General features: G+C 49.7%; 1 protein-coding gene across 6 annotated transcripts in view; it reads left to right on the forward strand.

Moving 5' to 3' along the window:
- The window catches only part of cep78 (centrosomal protein 78), a 152,506-nt gene that overhangs the window by 23,105 nt on the left and 111,181 nt on the right, over window positions 1-18,220 (forward strand). For all 6 annotated transcript variants that reach the window (XM_072516631.1, XM_072516633.1, XM_072516632.1 and 3 more), the window contains exons 2-3: window positions 5,652-5,917; window positions 16,796-16,971. In XM_072516631.1, coding sequence (XP_072372732.1) covers window positions 5,665-5,917; window positions 16,796-16,971 — 429 coding nt within the window. In that variant the 5' untranslated portion in view covers window positions 5,652-5,664. The remainder of the gene's footprint in view (window positions 1-5,651; window positions 5,918-16,795; window positions 16,972-18,220) is intronic.

The raw sequence follows: 18,220 nt of genomic DNA on the forward strand, positions 1-18,220 counted from the left end.
AGTAGAGATAGGGGGGGGCTGGCGCTGCCCAACCTCTGTGGGTACTACTGGGCCGCCAATGCGACGATGGTGCGCAAGTGGGTGATGGAGGGGGAGGGGGCTGCATGGAAGATGCTGGAGACGGCGTCCTGTGTGGGTACGAGTCTGGGGACGCTGGCAACGGCGCCGCTGCCGCTCCCTCCAAGGAGGCATACCACGACCCCGGTAGTTGTGGCGGCCCTCAAAATTTTGGGGCAGTGGAGGCGGCATAGGGGTAAGTTGGGGCCTCGGCGTGGTCCCCATTACGGGGGAACCATCGGTTCGCCCCAGGAAGAACAGGTGGAGGGTTTTCGGGGTGGCACAGGGCAGGGATACGAAAGTTGGGGGACCTGTTTGTGGGCGGGAAGTTCGTGAGCCTGGGTGAGCTGGAGGAGAAGTGCGGTCTCCCCCCGGGGAACACCTTCAGGTACTTATAGGTAAGGGCGTTTGCCAGACGGCAGGTGGTGGAATTCCCGCGGCTACTGCCACACACAGTACAGGATAGGGTGCTGGCGGGGGGCGGGCGGGGGGGGAGAGAGAGAGAGAGTGGGGAGGATCTCGGAAACTTAGCAGGTGATGCAGGAGGAGGAGGCCTCGGTGGTGGAGTTGAAAGGTAAGTGGGAGGAGGAGTTGGGAGAGGAGATCGAGGAGGGGATGTGGGCAGATGCCCTAGGGAGGGTGAACTCTTCCTCTTCGTGCTTGAGGCTCAGCCTCATACAGTTTAAGGTGCTGCACAGGGCACACATGACCGGGACAAGGATGAGCCGGTTCTTTGGGGGTGAGGACAGGTGTGTTAGGTGCTCAGGGAGCCCAGCAAATCACACTCATATGCTCTGGGCATGCCCAGCGCTGGAGGAATTTTGGAAGGGCGTAGCGAGGACGGTGTCGGGGGTGGTAGGATCCAGGGTCAAACTGGGCTGGGGGCTCGCAATATTTGGGGTGGCAGAGGAGCCGGGAGTGCAGGAGGCGAAAGAGGCCGGAATTCTGGCCTTTGCGTCCCTGGTAGCCCGGCGAAGGATTCTCCTTCAGTGGTGTAGCCAGTTAAAATGGCTAACTCCCGATTTAAAATGGCGAACGGCAAAGGCTGATGGGAAAGTCAGCCAACAGGACACAAACGAGCAGCTGCAGGTTGTATTTACCTCTGGAAAGGCCAGACAAGATCGATACCAGCAACCATCAGCATAACAAAACACCAGCCATCTGCATATTAATGAGCAATCCCCAGGAACAATGAGCAACATTTAGACACATAAAGCAAAACCAGACTCTTTGGCACCAGCAGAAGCCTACACAAAAGGAGGTGAACGACCATCTCAGGACCGCCCATCGATCAGGGAACCGCTCCAGCATTGGAGAAAATCGAACCAAGTGATTGGGACAAAGTCCAATCACTTGGAACCAGGTACAGGGTCCGCCCCGAAAGGCGGGAAGCCCCTGGGGACTATAAGAATTAAGCCCAAGTTCAAATCGTTCTTCTTGACCGGGTCACTCCTCAGCAACGCGAACCAACCCTTGACAGTGACCGGTCCAGCCACCGCTGATATCCAGTAAGTGTTACTTCAACGCTCGCTACCTGATAGGCGCTCCCAGCTACCAATCTGTACCAACTTCGAATCCCGCAGGCTCAGAACCCGAACGAAAGGCCATTTGTTTCCCTGACCTGGTGGGCCAGTTCCAAGTTAAGTATTGACCTGTTAGTCATAGAAGTAGCTGAGACGTAGAATTTGTACATGAGTAGTGATTACTGTGTATAATAAATATGCTTTGATTTAAATCTTACTAAGCGGTGTATTGGATTATTGATCATTTCTCGGACTTGAACCACGTGGCGGTAGTATAAAGATACCTGGCGACTCGAGCAAAGGTGATAAAACATAGCAATTAAACTAAGGCAAAAGTTAGCAACAGTGGAAAGGTGCGAGGGCCCCAAGCGTGGAATCCTGGATCAGCGATATGGCAGGGTTCATTAAATTGGAGAGGGTGAAATTCACTTTGAGAGCGGTACAAGGGTTCTTTAGGCGGTGGCAACCGTTCTTCGACTTTCTGGCAGAACGATAGACTGGTCAATGGCAGCAGCAGCTCGGGGGGAGGGGGTGTTTACTTTATTTTTGTTTGTGCTATTTACACTGGAGGGTCTGAGGGGGTGTATACACCTGTTGTGTTTCGTCGGGGTATTAATGTTAATTTATTATTTATGTACGGGGGGGGGAGGGGTTTGGAGGGGTTGCTTTTTTAGATTGTGTTTTGTACTTAACCCTGTTGGGTTCTTTTTTCTTTCTCATTTTGTTATTGATATTTTATGAAAACCTTGAATAAAAATTATTTAAAAAAAAAAAAGATGACGATTCTCCCGCGGTTCTTGTTTGTTTTTCAGTGTCTCCCCATCTTTATCCCGCGGTCCTTCTTTAAGAGGCTGAATAAAATTATTCTGGGATTTGTATGGGCAGGGAAGTCCCCGCAGGTGAAGAGAGTGATTCTTGAAAGGAACAGAGGAGAAGGGGGGCTGGCGTTGCCGAACGTCAGCAACTATTACTGGGCGGCCAACAGAGCGATGATAAGGGAATGGATGGTGGGTGCGGGGTCGGTTTGGAGGCTGCTTCGTGCAGGGGCACTAGCTTAGCAGCCCTGGTCACGGCACCTCTGCCGCTTTCGCCGGCACGGTACTCCACCAGCCCGATAGTGGTGGCGGCTCTTCGGATCTGGGGCCAGTGGAGGAGGCATGTAAGGGAGGTAAGAGCATCGGTGTGCACCCCAATATGCGGCAACTACCGATTTGCCCCGGGAAACATGGAAGGGGGGTATCAACTGTGGAGGAGGGCGGGTATTGTGAGGATGGGGGATCTGTTCCTGGAAGGGAGCTTTCCGAGCATGAGGGCGCTGGAGGAGAAGTTTGGGCTGACGAGAGGGAACGACTTTAGATACTTGCAGATGAGGTATTTTATACGCAGACTGGTGCCGTTCTTCCCATGTCTCCTGCCGAAGGGGAGGCAGGACGGGGTAGTTTTTCGGGGAGAAGGCAGAGTTTCAGACGTCTACATGGAGCTAATCAGAGCTGAGGATACGCAGACAGAGGACCTGAAGCTTAAGTGGGAGGAGGAGCAAGTGGGAGGAGGAGCATGGGGGGGGAGGGGGGGGGACGGGGAGGGGGGAAGCTGAAGGACTGTATTTGGGCAGACGCCCTGAGCGGAGTAAACGTGACCGCAACATGCGCCAGGCTCAGCCTTATCCAGTTTAAGGTCGTGCACCGGGCCCACATGATGGTGGCCTGGATGAGCAGATTCTTCGGGCTGAAGGACAAGTGTGCTAGATGCGCCGGAGGGCCGGCTAACCATGTACACATGTTTTTTTTTCCATAGAAGTTACAGTGCAGAAGGAGGCCATTCGGCCCATCGAGTCTGCACCGGCTCTTGGAAAGAGCACCCTACCCAAGCCCACATCTCCACCCTACCCACATAACCCAGTAACCCCACCCAACACTAAGGGCAATTTTGAACACCTCAGGGCAATTTTGAACACTAAGGGCAATTTAGCATGGCCAATCCACCTAACCTGCACATCTTTGGACTGTGGGAGGAAACCCACGCACACACGGGGAGAACGTGCAGACTCCGCACAGACAGTGAACCAAGCCGGGAATCGAACCTGGGACCCTGGAGCTCTGAAGCAATTGTGCTAACCACCATGCTACTGTGCTGCCCTGTTCTGGTCATGCCCTAAACTCTGGGGGTATTGGCAGGGATTCGCAGATGTCATGTCCCGGGTGTTGAAAACTGGGGTGGTAATGGGCCCGGAGGTGGCAATCTTTGGGGTTTCGAAGGACCCGGGAGTCCAGGAAGAAAGGGAGGCCGATGTTCTGGCCCCGGTTGCTGCTGCTGTCGACCAAACTTCATCAATCGCTCCGCGAGATAGTCTAGGAACGGTTGCCACCACCTGGAGAACCCCTGCATAGACCCTCTCAGGGCAAACCTTATCCTCTCCAACTTGATAAACCCTGCCATGTCATTTATCCAGGCTTCCACACCGGGGGGTTTCGCATCTTTCCACACTAACAAGATCCTTCGCCGGGCTACCAGGGACGCAAAGGCCAGAATACCGGCCTCTTTCACTTCCTGCACTCCCGGCTCGTCCGCTACTCCAAATAATGCTAGCCCCCAACTTGGCTTGACCTGGACTTTCACCACCTTAGATATAGTTCTCGCAACTCCCCTCCAGAACCCATCTAGTGCCGGGCACGACCAAAACATATCGGCATGGATCGCCGGGCTTCCTGAGCACCTCCCACATCTGTCCTCCACCCCAAAGAACCTACTCAGCCTCGCCCCCGTCATGGCGAGCTTTCTTGGCCTCGAGAAAGTCAAGTTCGTCTTGAGAGGTTCGCTACTAGGTTTTGCCCGAAGGTGGCAGCCATTTATTGACTTCTTCACAGAGGAGTAAGCGTCAGCAGGGCGGGGTGGGGGAAGAGTAGAGTAGGGGGATATTGAGGCAGGCCCGTGCGTGAACAGAGCCGTGGTTTGCATTATGTTTCATGTGTAATTTGTGTCTTGACTTCTTTTTTTGTTTGTATTGTACAATGTCATTTTTTCTATATGCCTAAAATACCTCAATAAAATTGTTTGTAAAAAAAAAAAAGGTGGAGGAGTAGCATTGTTAATCAAGGATAGTATAATGGCTGCAGAAAGGCAGTTTGAGGAGGATCTGTCTACTGAGGTAGTGTGGGCTTAAGTTAGAAATAGGAAAGGAGCAGTCACTTTGTTAGGAGTTTTCTATAGGCCCCCAAACAGTAACAGAGATGTGGAGGACAAGATTGCAATGCAGATTTTGGATAGGTGCGGTAGTCACAGGGTAGTAGTCATGGGTGACTTTAACTTTCCAAATATTGATTGGAACCACTATAATTTGAATAGTTTGGATGGGGCTGTTTTTATCCAGTGTGTGCAGCAGGGTTTCCTCATACAATATGTGGATAGACCGACAAGAGGCGGGCCCACATTGGATTTGGTACAGGGTAATGAACTTGGATTTGGTTCTGGGTACTGGGTAATGAACTGGTCCAAGTGTTAGATTTGGTTCTGGGAGAGCACTTTGGAGATAGTGACCACAATTCGGTGATTTTCACTATAGCAATGGAGAGGGATAGGAACGCACAGCAGGGCAAGGTTTATAACTGGGGGAAGGGTAATTACGATGCGATTAGACCGAGGCTGCAGATTCAAATATAGGAAATATATCATCTACATATCGGAAATATGCAAAGGGTAGGGATTTAGGGGTCATTCCATTGAAAATGTGTTTCTCATGGAGCCAAGGAAAAAGTGAATGAGAGCTGGGCCAAGAGGGATCCCATGGCAACACCATTTACGCAGTAGCAACCTGAGTGATATTTCTACCAACAGGAGCTGTTCTCAAGCCAAAACAAATTCTACTTGCCAGACAAATGTGAGAATTTGGTTTGTGAATTTCAGTGCCGGGGCAATGGAAGGTACTTTGGCAGTCGTTGGGATGTATGACCTATTACATTGGCTGTTCACAACAGGCAGAGTTCCTTGCTTCACATCAGTTTCTTTATTTTGGTGCTTGGCATGTTTGAATATTAAGAAAATAGTTACATTTCTTTTCCTTCACCTGTCTCTCAGAGTCTCGCATTAAATGATTGAATCATCTAACTTACGCCAGCGAGGGCCCATGGATTTTGAAGCACATTATGAACACCTGTGTGTTCTTCGTGATCTGGTTCCATTAAAAGCTGTGAAGGCGAACCTAAATCAAGGTGTTTTGGATATTGACGGTGATTGCATCAAGCCATCAGAGTGGGCACCGATTCTCAGCTCCATTAGCATTAACAAGAATTTAACTTTCCTTGCGGTAAGAAGTTACTACCAGCCTGGCCTTGGTGAAACAGGTAAGATACCTGACGAGTTTAAAACGGTTGGCCATAAATTAATAATAATTAAGTAATAAAGAGAAACACCTCTATGTCTTCCCTATCAACCCCCCCATAATTTTATTTATTTATCTCATTATCTCTCTCTATTTATTTATTTATTTATAATTTAGAGTACCCAATTCATTTTTTTCCACAATTAAGGGCAATTTAATATGGCCAATCCACCTACCTTGCACATCTTTGGGTTGTGGGGGTGAGACTCACGCAAACACGGGAGAATGTGCAAATTCCACACGGAGAGTGTCCCGGGGCTGGGATCGAACCCAATCCTCAGCGCTATGAGACAGCAGTGCTAACCACTGCGTCACCGTGCTGACCCTCTCATCATTTTATCGATCTCTTTTGGCTCATCTTTCAGCTTTCCCTTTTCCAGAGAAAAAATCCAAAACTTGCTGAGCCTTGCACATAGTTAGAACCCCATAGTTCTGGCAGTGTCTTTGTAAATCTTTTTTTCATTTATCCTAGTGCCTTTTATCCTTAATGTAATACGGAGACCCGAACTGATTACTTCAGTCTGTTCAAATCAAGATTCTATGCAAGTTGAAAGTAATTTCTCTACTTTTCAGTTCACTTGTTTTGAAATGAACCCAGAGTTTTGTTTGCAATTTTAATAGATTTGTTAACTGGTATTGCTACCTTTAATGATTAACGAATATAACGCAAGATCCCTTTGTTCCCTAACACATTCACACTCTTATTTTCCAAAAAGTATTTTGCCTTCTTATTCTTCCTGCCAAAATGCACTACCTCTCACTTCGCTATATTGAAATTTATTTTCTCTGTTTGTTGTCATGTAGGTACCAGAATTTGTGTTAACAGAAACCAGAAACTTGTGGGTATACATATCAGGAATAGATTGACAGGCTGGATCTCTTCGCTCTTGAAAAAAGAAGATTGAGGGATGACATAATAGGGGTCTTTAAAATTGTGGACGTTTTTGATACAGAGAAAATCTTTTTGCTTGTGAAGAAGAGCATAACTAGAGGCCATCAATATAAGCTCAGTCAGAGGGTTCCGGTGGCGGCATGTAGGAGGGAAGTTGCACGTTGGATGGCTCCTGCTCGAGGCGTGTTTTTCGGAGTTTAATGGCCAGTCCCAGATGCAATTTTTTGATGATCGAGTGTAGGAAGGCATAAAGGTGGATAATGTCGAAATATCAGAAGAAAGCCGCCGTGAAGAAGGGAGGGAGTGAGGGTTCACTGTCGAGTGGAAGGGCCAGCCCGGGAGCTGGCAAGATGGTGGAGGCTGTGTCGCTGGGTGGGGCCGCACTACTTACGGCAGAAAAGATGACCGAGGTGATGGCCTTTGCGTTGGAGAAGCAGTTTACGAAGTAAATGGAGGTGTTGAGGAAGGAGATGATTGTGGCGTTAAAGGTGTTGGAGAAGGTAATTGCCTCAGTGAAGGTGGCGGTGTCAAAGACATCGGCAGAGGTGCGGGAGCAGGGTGAGAAAATGAAGGGAGTGGAGGAAGCCATGTCGCAGCACAGCAATCAGCTCACCTCTATGGGGGAGGAGCTGCAGAGGGTGGTCGAGGCCAACAAAAGGCTGCGAGCAAAGTTGGAGGTCTTGGAAAATCGTTCAGGGCGGCAGAATTTGAGGAATGTGGGCCTGCCCGAGGTAGTGGAGAGCCTGAGGCCGATGGAGCACTTTTGCCAAGATGTTGGCAGAGTTGATGGGGGAGGGAGATGATCCCTCTCGGGATGAACTGGACCGGGCTCATTGGTCGTTTGAGGCCTAAACCAAAGGCGAATGAGTAGCCAAGATAATTTGTTTTCACAGGTACCACATGAAGGAAAAGGTCCTGAGTTGGGCGAAGCAGAAGCAGGAGGTGCAGTGGGCTGGAGCTGGGGTATGCATTTACCAGGACTTAACGGTGGAACTGGCGAGGAGGCGAGCGGTTTTCGGCCAAGTAAAGATGGCACTATATAACAGTGGGATGCGGTTTGGTGTGGTGTATCCAGTGAAGTTGAGGGTGACTTTTGTGAGGGCCACGAAGAATCCAGCACGAGTTTTAAGGATACAAAGTAATAACATTTATTTACAATAACATATATATATAACAGCAGCAGCAACTTCCCTTGCTGCACACTCCTTCCTGCTGGTTCCTAAACTGGCCAGCTTTATTTATACTAGGAGTTTACTAATGGTTTCTCCGCCCCCCTCATTGGGGAAGCTCATACTCCCACAGGATTGTGAGATTGTCATTAGTCCCCAGCCAATGGTAAGTAGGCAGGTTATAACATCCCCCCCCCCCCAAAGTCCAAGGAATCCACTGAAGACCCTGGTGAAGGAGGGCGTCGGACTCGTTTTGCCGCAGGCCGGACACCATTTGCACGCGGCGCTGGATCAGGCGGCGTGTAACGAGACGGAGACCGGCGCTTCCATGATGAACGGCGCAACGGTTGTACGTCCACGGCCCGTGGACCCGAGGATTCCCCCTCTGATGCATCCTGTGTCTCCATCTCGGAGTCAGAGTCTGCTGCCTCTGTCATGTCAGCGTCTCTATCTCCATTCGGTTCTGTAACGACCTGCGCAGGCTTCGAGTGAGGCACCAGTGGAAGATTGTGAGGACTACCTTCCCTTGTCTCTGGTCTCTGCGGCTGTAGAAATGAGCTCCGGGGGCGGGGAATCTTTTGAGGGGATAGTCTTCTGGACCGAATGTGGTCTACATGTTTGCGCAGGAGATGACTCTGGGCTTGCACCTGGTAAGATATAGGGCCCGTTTGGCGAAAGATTACACCAGGAACCCACTGGGCACCACCAGCAAAATTCCGAACGAACACTGGGTCACCGGGCGCAAACTGCCGAATCGGCCGATGCCGAGAAAATCCCTGTCCCTGCCGTTCTTGTGTGCGGCGTACCTTTGTGCCAGTGTCCAGGAAAAGCATACTAAGGCGGGTGCGAAGTCTCCGGCCCATTAGGAGTTCTGCGGGAGCTACCCCAGTCACCGCATGGGGGGTGGTCCTATACGTAAACAAAAAGCGAGCCAGTCTCGTGTCCATTGACCCGGAAGACTGCTTCTTTAGGCCTCTTTTGAATGTCTGCACTGTGCGCTCTGCCAACCCATTTGAAGCCGGGTGGTAAGGGGCAGTGCGGATATGGCGTGTGCCGTTCATCTTCGTGAAACTCGCAAACTCCTCACTCGTGAATGGAGTGCCGTTATCCGTGACCAGCACCTCGGGGAAGCCATGCGTTCTAAACGACAAACGCACCTTTTCAATTGTTGCGCAGGACGTTGTCCCCTGCATCTTATGCACCTCTCGCCATTTAGACTGGGCATCAATTAATAGAAGGAACATGGATCCTTGAAAAGGGCCTGCGAAATCTGCATGCAAGCGTGCCCAAGGCCGCCCTGGCCATTCCCAGTGATGTAGGGGCGCGGCCGGCGGAAGCTTCTGATGCTCCTGACAAATGGAGCAGTTTTGGGCCACCTTCTCAATGTCGGTGTCGAGACCTGGCCACCAGACATAACTCCGGCCCAACATTTTCATTTTGGTCACACCTGGATGCCCATTGTGCAAGTCTGTTAGTATCAGCTCCTGGCCTTTTTCCGGGACAATCACACGCGTCCCCCACAAGAGGATGCCGTCTTCCACGCTGAATTCTGACAGCTTGGAGGAAAATGCCCGCAACTCGCCTGGGAGCTGTCTATGCTGCCCACCATACAGGACTATGTGCCGAACCTTTGACAGGACTGGCTCCGTCTGGGTCCACTCACGGATCTGTGATGCCGTGACAGGCCAGGTGTCCATAAAATTTAGGGTTGCAACCACCTCACCGGTCGTGGGGGTCGACATGGGGCCGGTCGATAAAGGCAATCGGCTCAGTGCGTCGGCATTTGCTATCTGCGTTCCTGGTTTGTGCTCCAGAGAATACTCGTATGCAGCAAGCAACAAAGCCCAGCGCTGGATCCGTGTGGAAGCAATGGGCGGTATTGGCTTATCCTCTCTGAAAAGTCCCAGCAGAGGCTTATAATCAGTCACGATAGTGAAATGGCGGCCATACACGTACTGGTGGAAGCGTTTCACCGCACAAACCACTGCCAGGCCCTCCTTCTCGATCTGCGCGTACTTTTTCTCCGCTGCAGTCAATGTGCGGGAGGCGAAAGCTATCGGTCGCTCGGCCCCGTTCTCCATCTTGTGGGACAGGACGGCCCCAATACCATACGGGGATGCATCACATGTGACGAGCAAAGGCTTTCCAGGATCATAGTGGGTTAGTAACCCAGACGACGACAATTGTTGCTTTACCGGCCGGAAAGCGGTTTCTTGCGGCTGACCCCAAGCCCAGGTGTGATTTTTCTTTAGCAGAAGGTGCAAAGGGGCCAGCGTAGTTGCCAGATTGGGGAGAAACTTCCCGTAATAGTTTACGAGACCGAGAAAAGAACGAAGAAGCGAAGTGTCAGTCGGGGCGGGGGCCTGTTGAATTGCACGCACCTTCTCTGCGACGGGGTGCAAACCTTCGCGGTCCACCCGATAACCTAGGTAGACTACTTCCTTTGCCTGAAATACGCACTTTGTGCGACGTAAACGGACTCCAGCCTCCGAAAGGCGTCTAAGGACAGCCTCCAGATTTTCCAAATATTCCTGCTCCGACGTCCCTGTAATCAAAACATCATTAAGTAGACAGCAACACGTGGTAAACCTCTCAAAATGCCCTCCATAACACGTTGAAAAATTGCGCAGGCAGAGGATACTCCAAAGGGCAACCGTGTATATTCATACAGGCCCCGGTGTGTATTAATCATTACATATGGTCGGGAGGCAGGGTCCATCTCCAACTGCAGGTAGGCGTGACTCATAGCTAATTTTGTGAACGAGAGTCCACCTGCAAGCTTCGCGTAGAGATCCTCTATGCGAGGCATTGGATATCGGTCGAGTCGGGAAGCCGTATTCACTGTAAGTTTATAGTCGCCACTCAAGCGAACTGTGGCATCTGGCTTCATTACAGGTACAATTGGTGCTGCCCAGTCAGCAAAATGGACGGGCCTGATAATACCCAAACTCTCCAAACGAGTGAGCTCCCCTTCTACCTTCTCGAGCAAGGCGTAAGGCACCGGGCGCGCCCGGAAATAGCGCGGCGTGGCTCCTGGTTCGACTTGGATACGGGCTCCGGCCCCTTTCATTTTTCCCAAACCAGGCTGGAATACATCTGGGTATCGTCCTAGCACCTCAGTCAACCCTTCAGAAACTGTTTGGAGGATGTGCTGCCATTTCAACCGCAAATGGCGCAACCAGTCCCGACCCAACAGGCTGGGCCCATGGCTGCGCACCACGATAAGTGGGAAACGCCCCTCCTGGCATCCATAAACAACAGGGGTCATTGTAGTTCCTGCAATGCCCAGTGGTTACCCCGTGTAGGTGGCCAACCTGGCCTGTGAGTCGGTTAATGTAAGGGTCTGTATACCCTGCTTGATGCAGTCGAATGTCCTCTGGGCGATCACGGAGACCGCTGCGCCAATGTCCAACTCCATCTCAAGCGGGTGGCCATTGACCCGTACTGTCACCTTAATGGGGGCCACACGGGGAGCTGCCACACAATGCAACTGCAGGCAGCCGTCCTCCGTCTCCACATCCTCCGGAGTAGTCGCCACAGGTTCATCCACATGGAAGGTACGGCCCCTGGGCTGGTCCCAGTTACGGCCCCTGGGCTGGTCCCAGTTTCGGTCGGAATGACGGCGCTTCTGGCACCCCCAGGACCGCCGTCCGCGACGGGGTTGGCGCCTACAAGTCTGACACGGACATGGCTCCTCATCCATTGGTTCTGGAGAAGGCTCCCTTCGGGGAGGAATGTCCGACGGCCACTGGCGTCGGTCCGGACGTTGCCTCGCCCAAGGTACCGCAGGAGTGCGGGGGGATGGTTTCGGACGGAAGGGGTTTCGCCCCAAGGCATGTACTTCCATTCCCTGTCGCTCCTGCGCTCCTCGTTCTGCGCTCTCTTGGGACAATACTATTTGAATGGCCTGTTGAAAAGTCAATGTTGGCTCAGCTAACCACTTTCTCTGGGTGGCTGCATTGTTAATACCGCAAACCAAACAGTCGCATAACATTTCTGACAAGGTCTCACCATAGTCACAGTATTCTGCAATCCTGCGTAGCCTGAATAGAAAATCAGCATGGGATTCTCCAGGGGTCCTCTCAGCGGTATTAAACCGATAACGCTGGACTATCGTGGACGGGGTTGGGTTGAATATGTTGCCCCACTATATTCACAAGTTCATCAAACGTTTTGGTGTCCGGCGCAGCTGGGTACGTAAGGCTCCTAAGCACCCCAAACGTATGCGGGCCGTCGGACATTCTTCCCCGAAGGGATCCTTCTCCAGAACCAATGGATGAGGAGCCATGTCCGTGTCAGACTTGTAGGCGCCGACCCCGTCGCGGACGGCGGTCCTGGGGGTGCCAGAAGCGCCGTCGTTCCGACCGAAACTGGGACCAGCCCAGGGGCCGTAACTGGGACCAGCCCAGGGGCAGTACCTTCCATGTGGAAGGTGCAATATGACCACCTGGCGCTCGTTTTCGGTGATATTGTTTGCCCGGAAATAGTAACGCATCCGTTGTGTGTACTGGTTCCAGCTTTCCAGCGCAGCATCAAAAACATCCAAACGTCCGTACAGAGGCATGGTATAATAGAAAACAACTTCCAACCTGTATCCAACAAAAATCCAGGGAGGTGGCTTCAGCAGTGTAGACAGCTATTCACTTTAACCTTCGTCGCCAGTTTTGTGAGGGCCACGAAGAATCCAGCACGAGTTTTAAGGATACAAAGTAATAACATTTATTTGCAATAACATATATATATATATATATATAACAGCAGCAGCAACTTCCCTTGCTGCACACTCCTTTCCTGCTGGTTCCAAACTGGCCAGCTTTATTTATACATGGGGTTTACTAGTGGTTTCTCCGCCCCCCTCATTGGGAAAGCTCATACTCCCACAGGATTGTGGGATTGTCATTAGTCCCCAGCAAATGGTAAGTAGGCAGGTTATAACAGTGACCTACAACTCCAGAGACTTTGAGACGGTCGAGGCGACAAAGGCGATTCTAAAGATGGAAGGCTTGGCAGAAGTGAGGAATGGATCTGAAGATTGGTCGTGGACTATGGGGAAGGCAGTTGGAAGAGTGTATTATATGTTGTTCTGGTTTATATTTTTATTTCATGCTGTTATAGAGTTTAAGTTTGTCGTTGTCTTTTGTAGCAACGCTTTTTCTGAGATTTGTATGTTTGAATGGGACGTGCTGGGGGGGGGGCGGGTTTCTGGAAGTTTTCCTGGGACTGGGCGGGAAGGAGGGGAGAGGGGCCTGGGCAGGGGCCCTCACACTAGCAATCTTTAGTTAGCTAGTGAATGGTGTGATGGGAGGGGCTGTGGACATTAGAGCCTGGTGAGCAGGTTTCGATGGACCTAGGAGGTGTGAAAAGGGGGAGAAGGGATCGATACTGGGTGAGGTGTTTTCGAGAGGAAGTGGAGGGGGGATTCTGGGAGGGGGGAGGGGTTCGATGGTAACAATGGGTGGGGGCGGGTCAGGTCCAGAGGGCAGGGCGCAGAGTTATGATGACGGTGGATAGGAAGGGGGGGGAAGAGAGAACCCCTGTTGGTTAGTTACTTGGAACGTGAGGGGGTTGGGAGAACCAGTGAAGAGGTCGAGGGTGCTCACACACCTGAAAGATGCTGCAGGAGACTCATTTGAGGGTGAAGGATCAGGTGAGGCTTAGGAAGGGCTGGGTTAGCCAAGTGTTTCACTTGGGGTTTGATATTAGGGCGCAGGGGGTAGATGTTTTGCTTCGTAAAAGAGTGAGGTTCTCGATGGAGAAAGTGGTGGCGGACCAGGGAGGTAGGTATGTGATGGTGACAGGGGTATTGGAGGGGAGGTTGGTGGCATTGCAAAGCCTGTATGGCCCTAACTGGGGCCGTGTAAGGATCATGAGGAAAGTATGTGGAGCCGTCCCTGACTTGGATTCACATGAGCTGATAGTCGGTGGGGGGGACTGGACCTTGGTGCAGGAGTCAAGGTTGGACAGGTCGCAGCTGCGCTCGCTTGCCCAGTCGTTGACTGGACTTATGGAGGAAATGGAAGGAGTGGACCCTTGGAGGTTTTTGCACTGGGGTAGCGGGAATATTTGTTTTTCTTCATGCCTGCAGCATGGTGGTGTTCTTCGTGGCAGGAAACGTTCTACCAGGAAGGTTCAGATCGCAGTTAGTCGGCAACCGCAAACGAGTTAGCCGAGGCCCAACTCGGCAAAATCCAAAAAAAAACGTTGTAATGGACTCCGGGGATTTATTCGGGAGCCCGTAAACATTGATATGACGTTTCCATGCACCGCACCTCTAATGATCACATATCGAATGCTCTCGTTCTTGGTGCAAGTTTCAACCTTAAAGGGAACAATCTTATTGATATGGATTTCCACCCCCCTGCTGCTTGACTAAAAGGATGCAAAGAAAATCTGCCGCACCCAATTTTAAATACAGCTTGTCATCCAAATGAGTTGCTTGTAATAAGACTGTCGACCCTCCTAAAGAAGGGAGAATCTTTTTCTTTTGATAAAGAATTGGATGCCCCGTACATTCCAAGAGCAAATTTTAAGATTAACTGCCGCCGTTAATTAGGCCACAGAGAAGAATAAGACTGGATTGGTGTCCACAATTGAGGGCGACATGGTGGCGCAGTGGTTAGCACTGCTGCCTACGGCACTTGAGGACCTGGGTTCGATCCCGGCCCCGGGTCACTCTGTGGAGTTTGTACATTCTCCCCACGTCTGCGGGGTTTCACCCCCGCAACCCAAAGATGTGCAGGTTTGGTGAATTGGCCACACTAAATTGCCCCTTAATTGGAAAAAAATAATTGGGTACTCTAAACTTATTAGAAAAAAACAATTGGGCGTGTGCCATTGTCCCTTCTTCCAACCCACTTTACACTAGAGGCATCAGATTATCCCCAAACCGTTCCTTTCATAGATAGAAGACCTGTCTGTACCAAAGTAGGATAGATTCAACAATACAGGAACCCGCCCATAATAACAAAAAGCAAACAAAAGAATTATGACCGCAATAAATCTAAGGGGACATTCCTCATTAAGACTGAGGACCTGTAGGATTAACCCCATGGAGGGTACCCATACTATCATTACCAACTGGATACCTTCTCCAGAACAAGGCGAAGAAAAGGAAGGCCAACAAGATAATGGGAATTGAATACCCCTCCCAAATTTTAGACCCACCCATAAAGATCTATATCCACCACCACCCATCTTTCGGCAACGGCACCACCCAGTCCTGCCATGATTAACACTCTGATGACAGAAGAAAGACGACGGATAATAAGCACACGACATATGTACCATGACTAAGATGAGATAATACGAGTCCTTGAAATATTCCAGGAGAAATCAGTGCACATATCAGTGCAATTCCCTTTAACAGGATAAAAAACAATAAATCAGACAACAACTCTAGGATAGGGAAAAAGTCTGGATTAGAGCTTGAATTAACTAGAGCTGCAAACCATCAAACCATGTCCTTTACCTTCATGGATTCAATGAAGGCCAAGGCAGTAGTCGGATTATCGAATGACTTGACGGAGTTATCTGACATAATTTTCAGAATTAGCATAGCATTATTCACTTAAGCAGCCATGAGTTGTTTTCGAGATTCATCGAAGCCCAGACCTTAGACTGTTTTGCCGCTGAAAAGCCCTGGAAGAAGGAAATCCTCACTCCCTCATGGAGCCAGGTCGTCTCCAGGACCTGCCGATCCTTAAGGTTGTGGAAGCGAATGATTAAGTGCCTGGGATGAAAACCATCCCTTGGCCTCAAGATTTAGCACACTGGGCTAAATCGCTGGCTTTTAAAGCAGACCAAGGCAGGCCAGCAGCACGGTTCAATTACCGTACCAGCCTCCACGAACAGGCGCCGGAATGTGGCGACGAGAGGCTTTTCACAATAACTTCATTGAAGCCTACTTGTGACAATAAGCGATTTTCATTTAATTTAATTTTCAAGGGTACGATACGATGCACCCTTTCTAATTTGAAACGCCCAGCCTTCTTATCCAGCTTGAGAAAATGTAGCAGCCAGTCCTCGAAGAACAGGGGCCTTACCCACCATACCTTCCGGCAGATCGGCGTTTCAGATATTCTCAGACAGTTTTCCAAGGATTGAATTCTTGCCTCCGCAGAGAAAGTGTCATGTTCAACATGCAGAATTGTCTCCTCTGTATCATAAAGCCTCTTAATGATGCTTTGCAACATGGCCTCATGAGCACATAGATTTTGGGTCAACATACCAAACCTTTGGTCAATCACTTGGATAATGTTGGCAATCATAATGCTCACCATTCCAGGAGTGCCCGGGTTTGAGAGTTCTCCCAAGGATCAGGCCGCCATATTGAAAGGGCGGCTCCACCCCAGCTGAATATATCTGTCTCCTTTCATTGATGGATTCCATGATGTTTTTTGGCATAGTCTTACCAATACTAATCCCAAAGTCTTCCAACGACATAACAGCAAATATTAATTCATGGTAGATAAATGTTGGACAATCAGGATAATTGATGGATTATGAGTGAAGCCAGAGCCTGCCGAAAAGCACCATGCTCTCATCATGTGGTCCCCCTCCTGTGACATTTGACGAAATTCTATGTGAAAGGCTGGAAGATCGTGGGTTAAAGGAACTTTAACCATGGAGGGTAGACTTTCCTAGTTCAGGAAATCTGATGGGTAAAAGGAGACTGAAAGGATCTGATTCATTAACTAATTGTATTTACAGAGCTGGTTGTAGGCAAATTACATGTATTATACATACGTTTTAGGATTGTTTTTTTTCTTATTTTCTAAAGGGAGTGAAAGATATAAACAGCACTTCAGAAAACGCACACCAGCTATCAGGTCAAAAGACTTTACAATTCAATTCTGCAAGTCGGTTAGAGATTGTCTAAGTGTTTCCACTGGTCTAAAGACTTTGGAGTTACAAGGATTACCTTTGAGGCACAGAGATCTTATGGTATTAACAAAGGTGAGAAAACATTAACTGCAAGGCTGCATTACCATGGAAAAACATATCAGCAACATCTGTTAATTACCTATTGCAGTCTGTTCAAGAGCATTCTTGACATAAATGATATAACTGCTACCTTGATCATAGAATGCTAAAATCTTACAGCACAGAAGGAAACCATTTGGCCTAGTGTGGCTTTATTGATTCTTTGAAAGAATTATCTCAATTCCCTGTTTTTAAAAAAAAAATTATTAGTGTCATAAGTAGGCTTACATTAACACTTCAATGAAAATCCCCTAGTCCGGCACCTGTTTGGGTACACTGAGGGAGAATTCAGAATGTCCAATTTACCTAACAAGCATGTCTTTTGGGACTTGTGGGAGGAAACGCTGTTGGGGAGGGTTTAAACTAATGTGGCAGGGGGATGGGAACCAAATGAGGAGGTTAGTGGACAGTAAGGAGGTAGTAACTAAAGTCTGTAAGGAACTAGATCATGAAGTCAGCGCGACTAAGGGGAAGAGTAGGCAGGGAGCAGATGATGAATGCAAAGGGACTGGTGGTCTGAGGTGCATTTGTTTTAATGCAAGAAGTGTAGTAGGTAAGGCAGATGAACTTGGGGCTTGGATTAGTACCTGGGAGTATGATGTTATTGTTATTACTGAGACTTGGTTGAGGGAAGGGCATGATTGGCAACTAAATATCCCAGGATATCGATGCTTCAGGTGGGAGAGAGAGGGAGGTAAAAGGGGTGGAGGAGTTGCATTACTGGTCAGAGAGGATATCACAGCTGTGCTGAAGGAGGGCACTATGGAGGACTCGAGCAGTGGGGCGATATGGGCAGAGCTCAGAAATAGGAAGGGTGCGGTAACAATGTTGGGGCTGTACTACAGACCTCCCAACAGCGAGCGTGAGATAGACGTACAAATATGTAAACAGATTGTGGAAAGATGTAGGAGCAACAGGGTGGTGGTGATAGGAGATTTAAATTTTCCCAACATTGACTGGGATACACTTAGTGTCAGAGGATGAGATGGAGCAGAATTTGTAAGGAGCATCCAGGAGGGTTTTCTGGAGCAGTATGTAAATAGTCCAACTCGGTAAGGGGCCATACTGGACCTGGTGTTGGGGAATGAGCCCGGCCAGGTGGTTGAAGTTTCAGTCGGGGATTACTTTGGGAATAGTGATCACAATTTTGTAAGTTTTAGAATACTCATGGACAAAGACGAGAGTGGTCCTAAAGGAAGAGTGCTAAATTGGGGGAAGGCCA

Source organism: Scyliorhinus torazame, chromosome 9, assembly GCF_047496885.1.
Source record: "Scyliorhinus torazame isolate Kashiwa2021f chromosome 9, sScyTor2.1, whole genome shotgun sequence".
Lineage (NCBI taxonomy): Eukaryota > Metazoa > Chordata > Chondrichthyes > Carcharhiniformes > Scyliorhinidae > Scyliorhinus > Scyliorhinus torazame.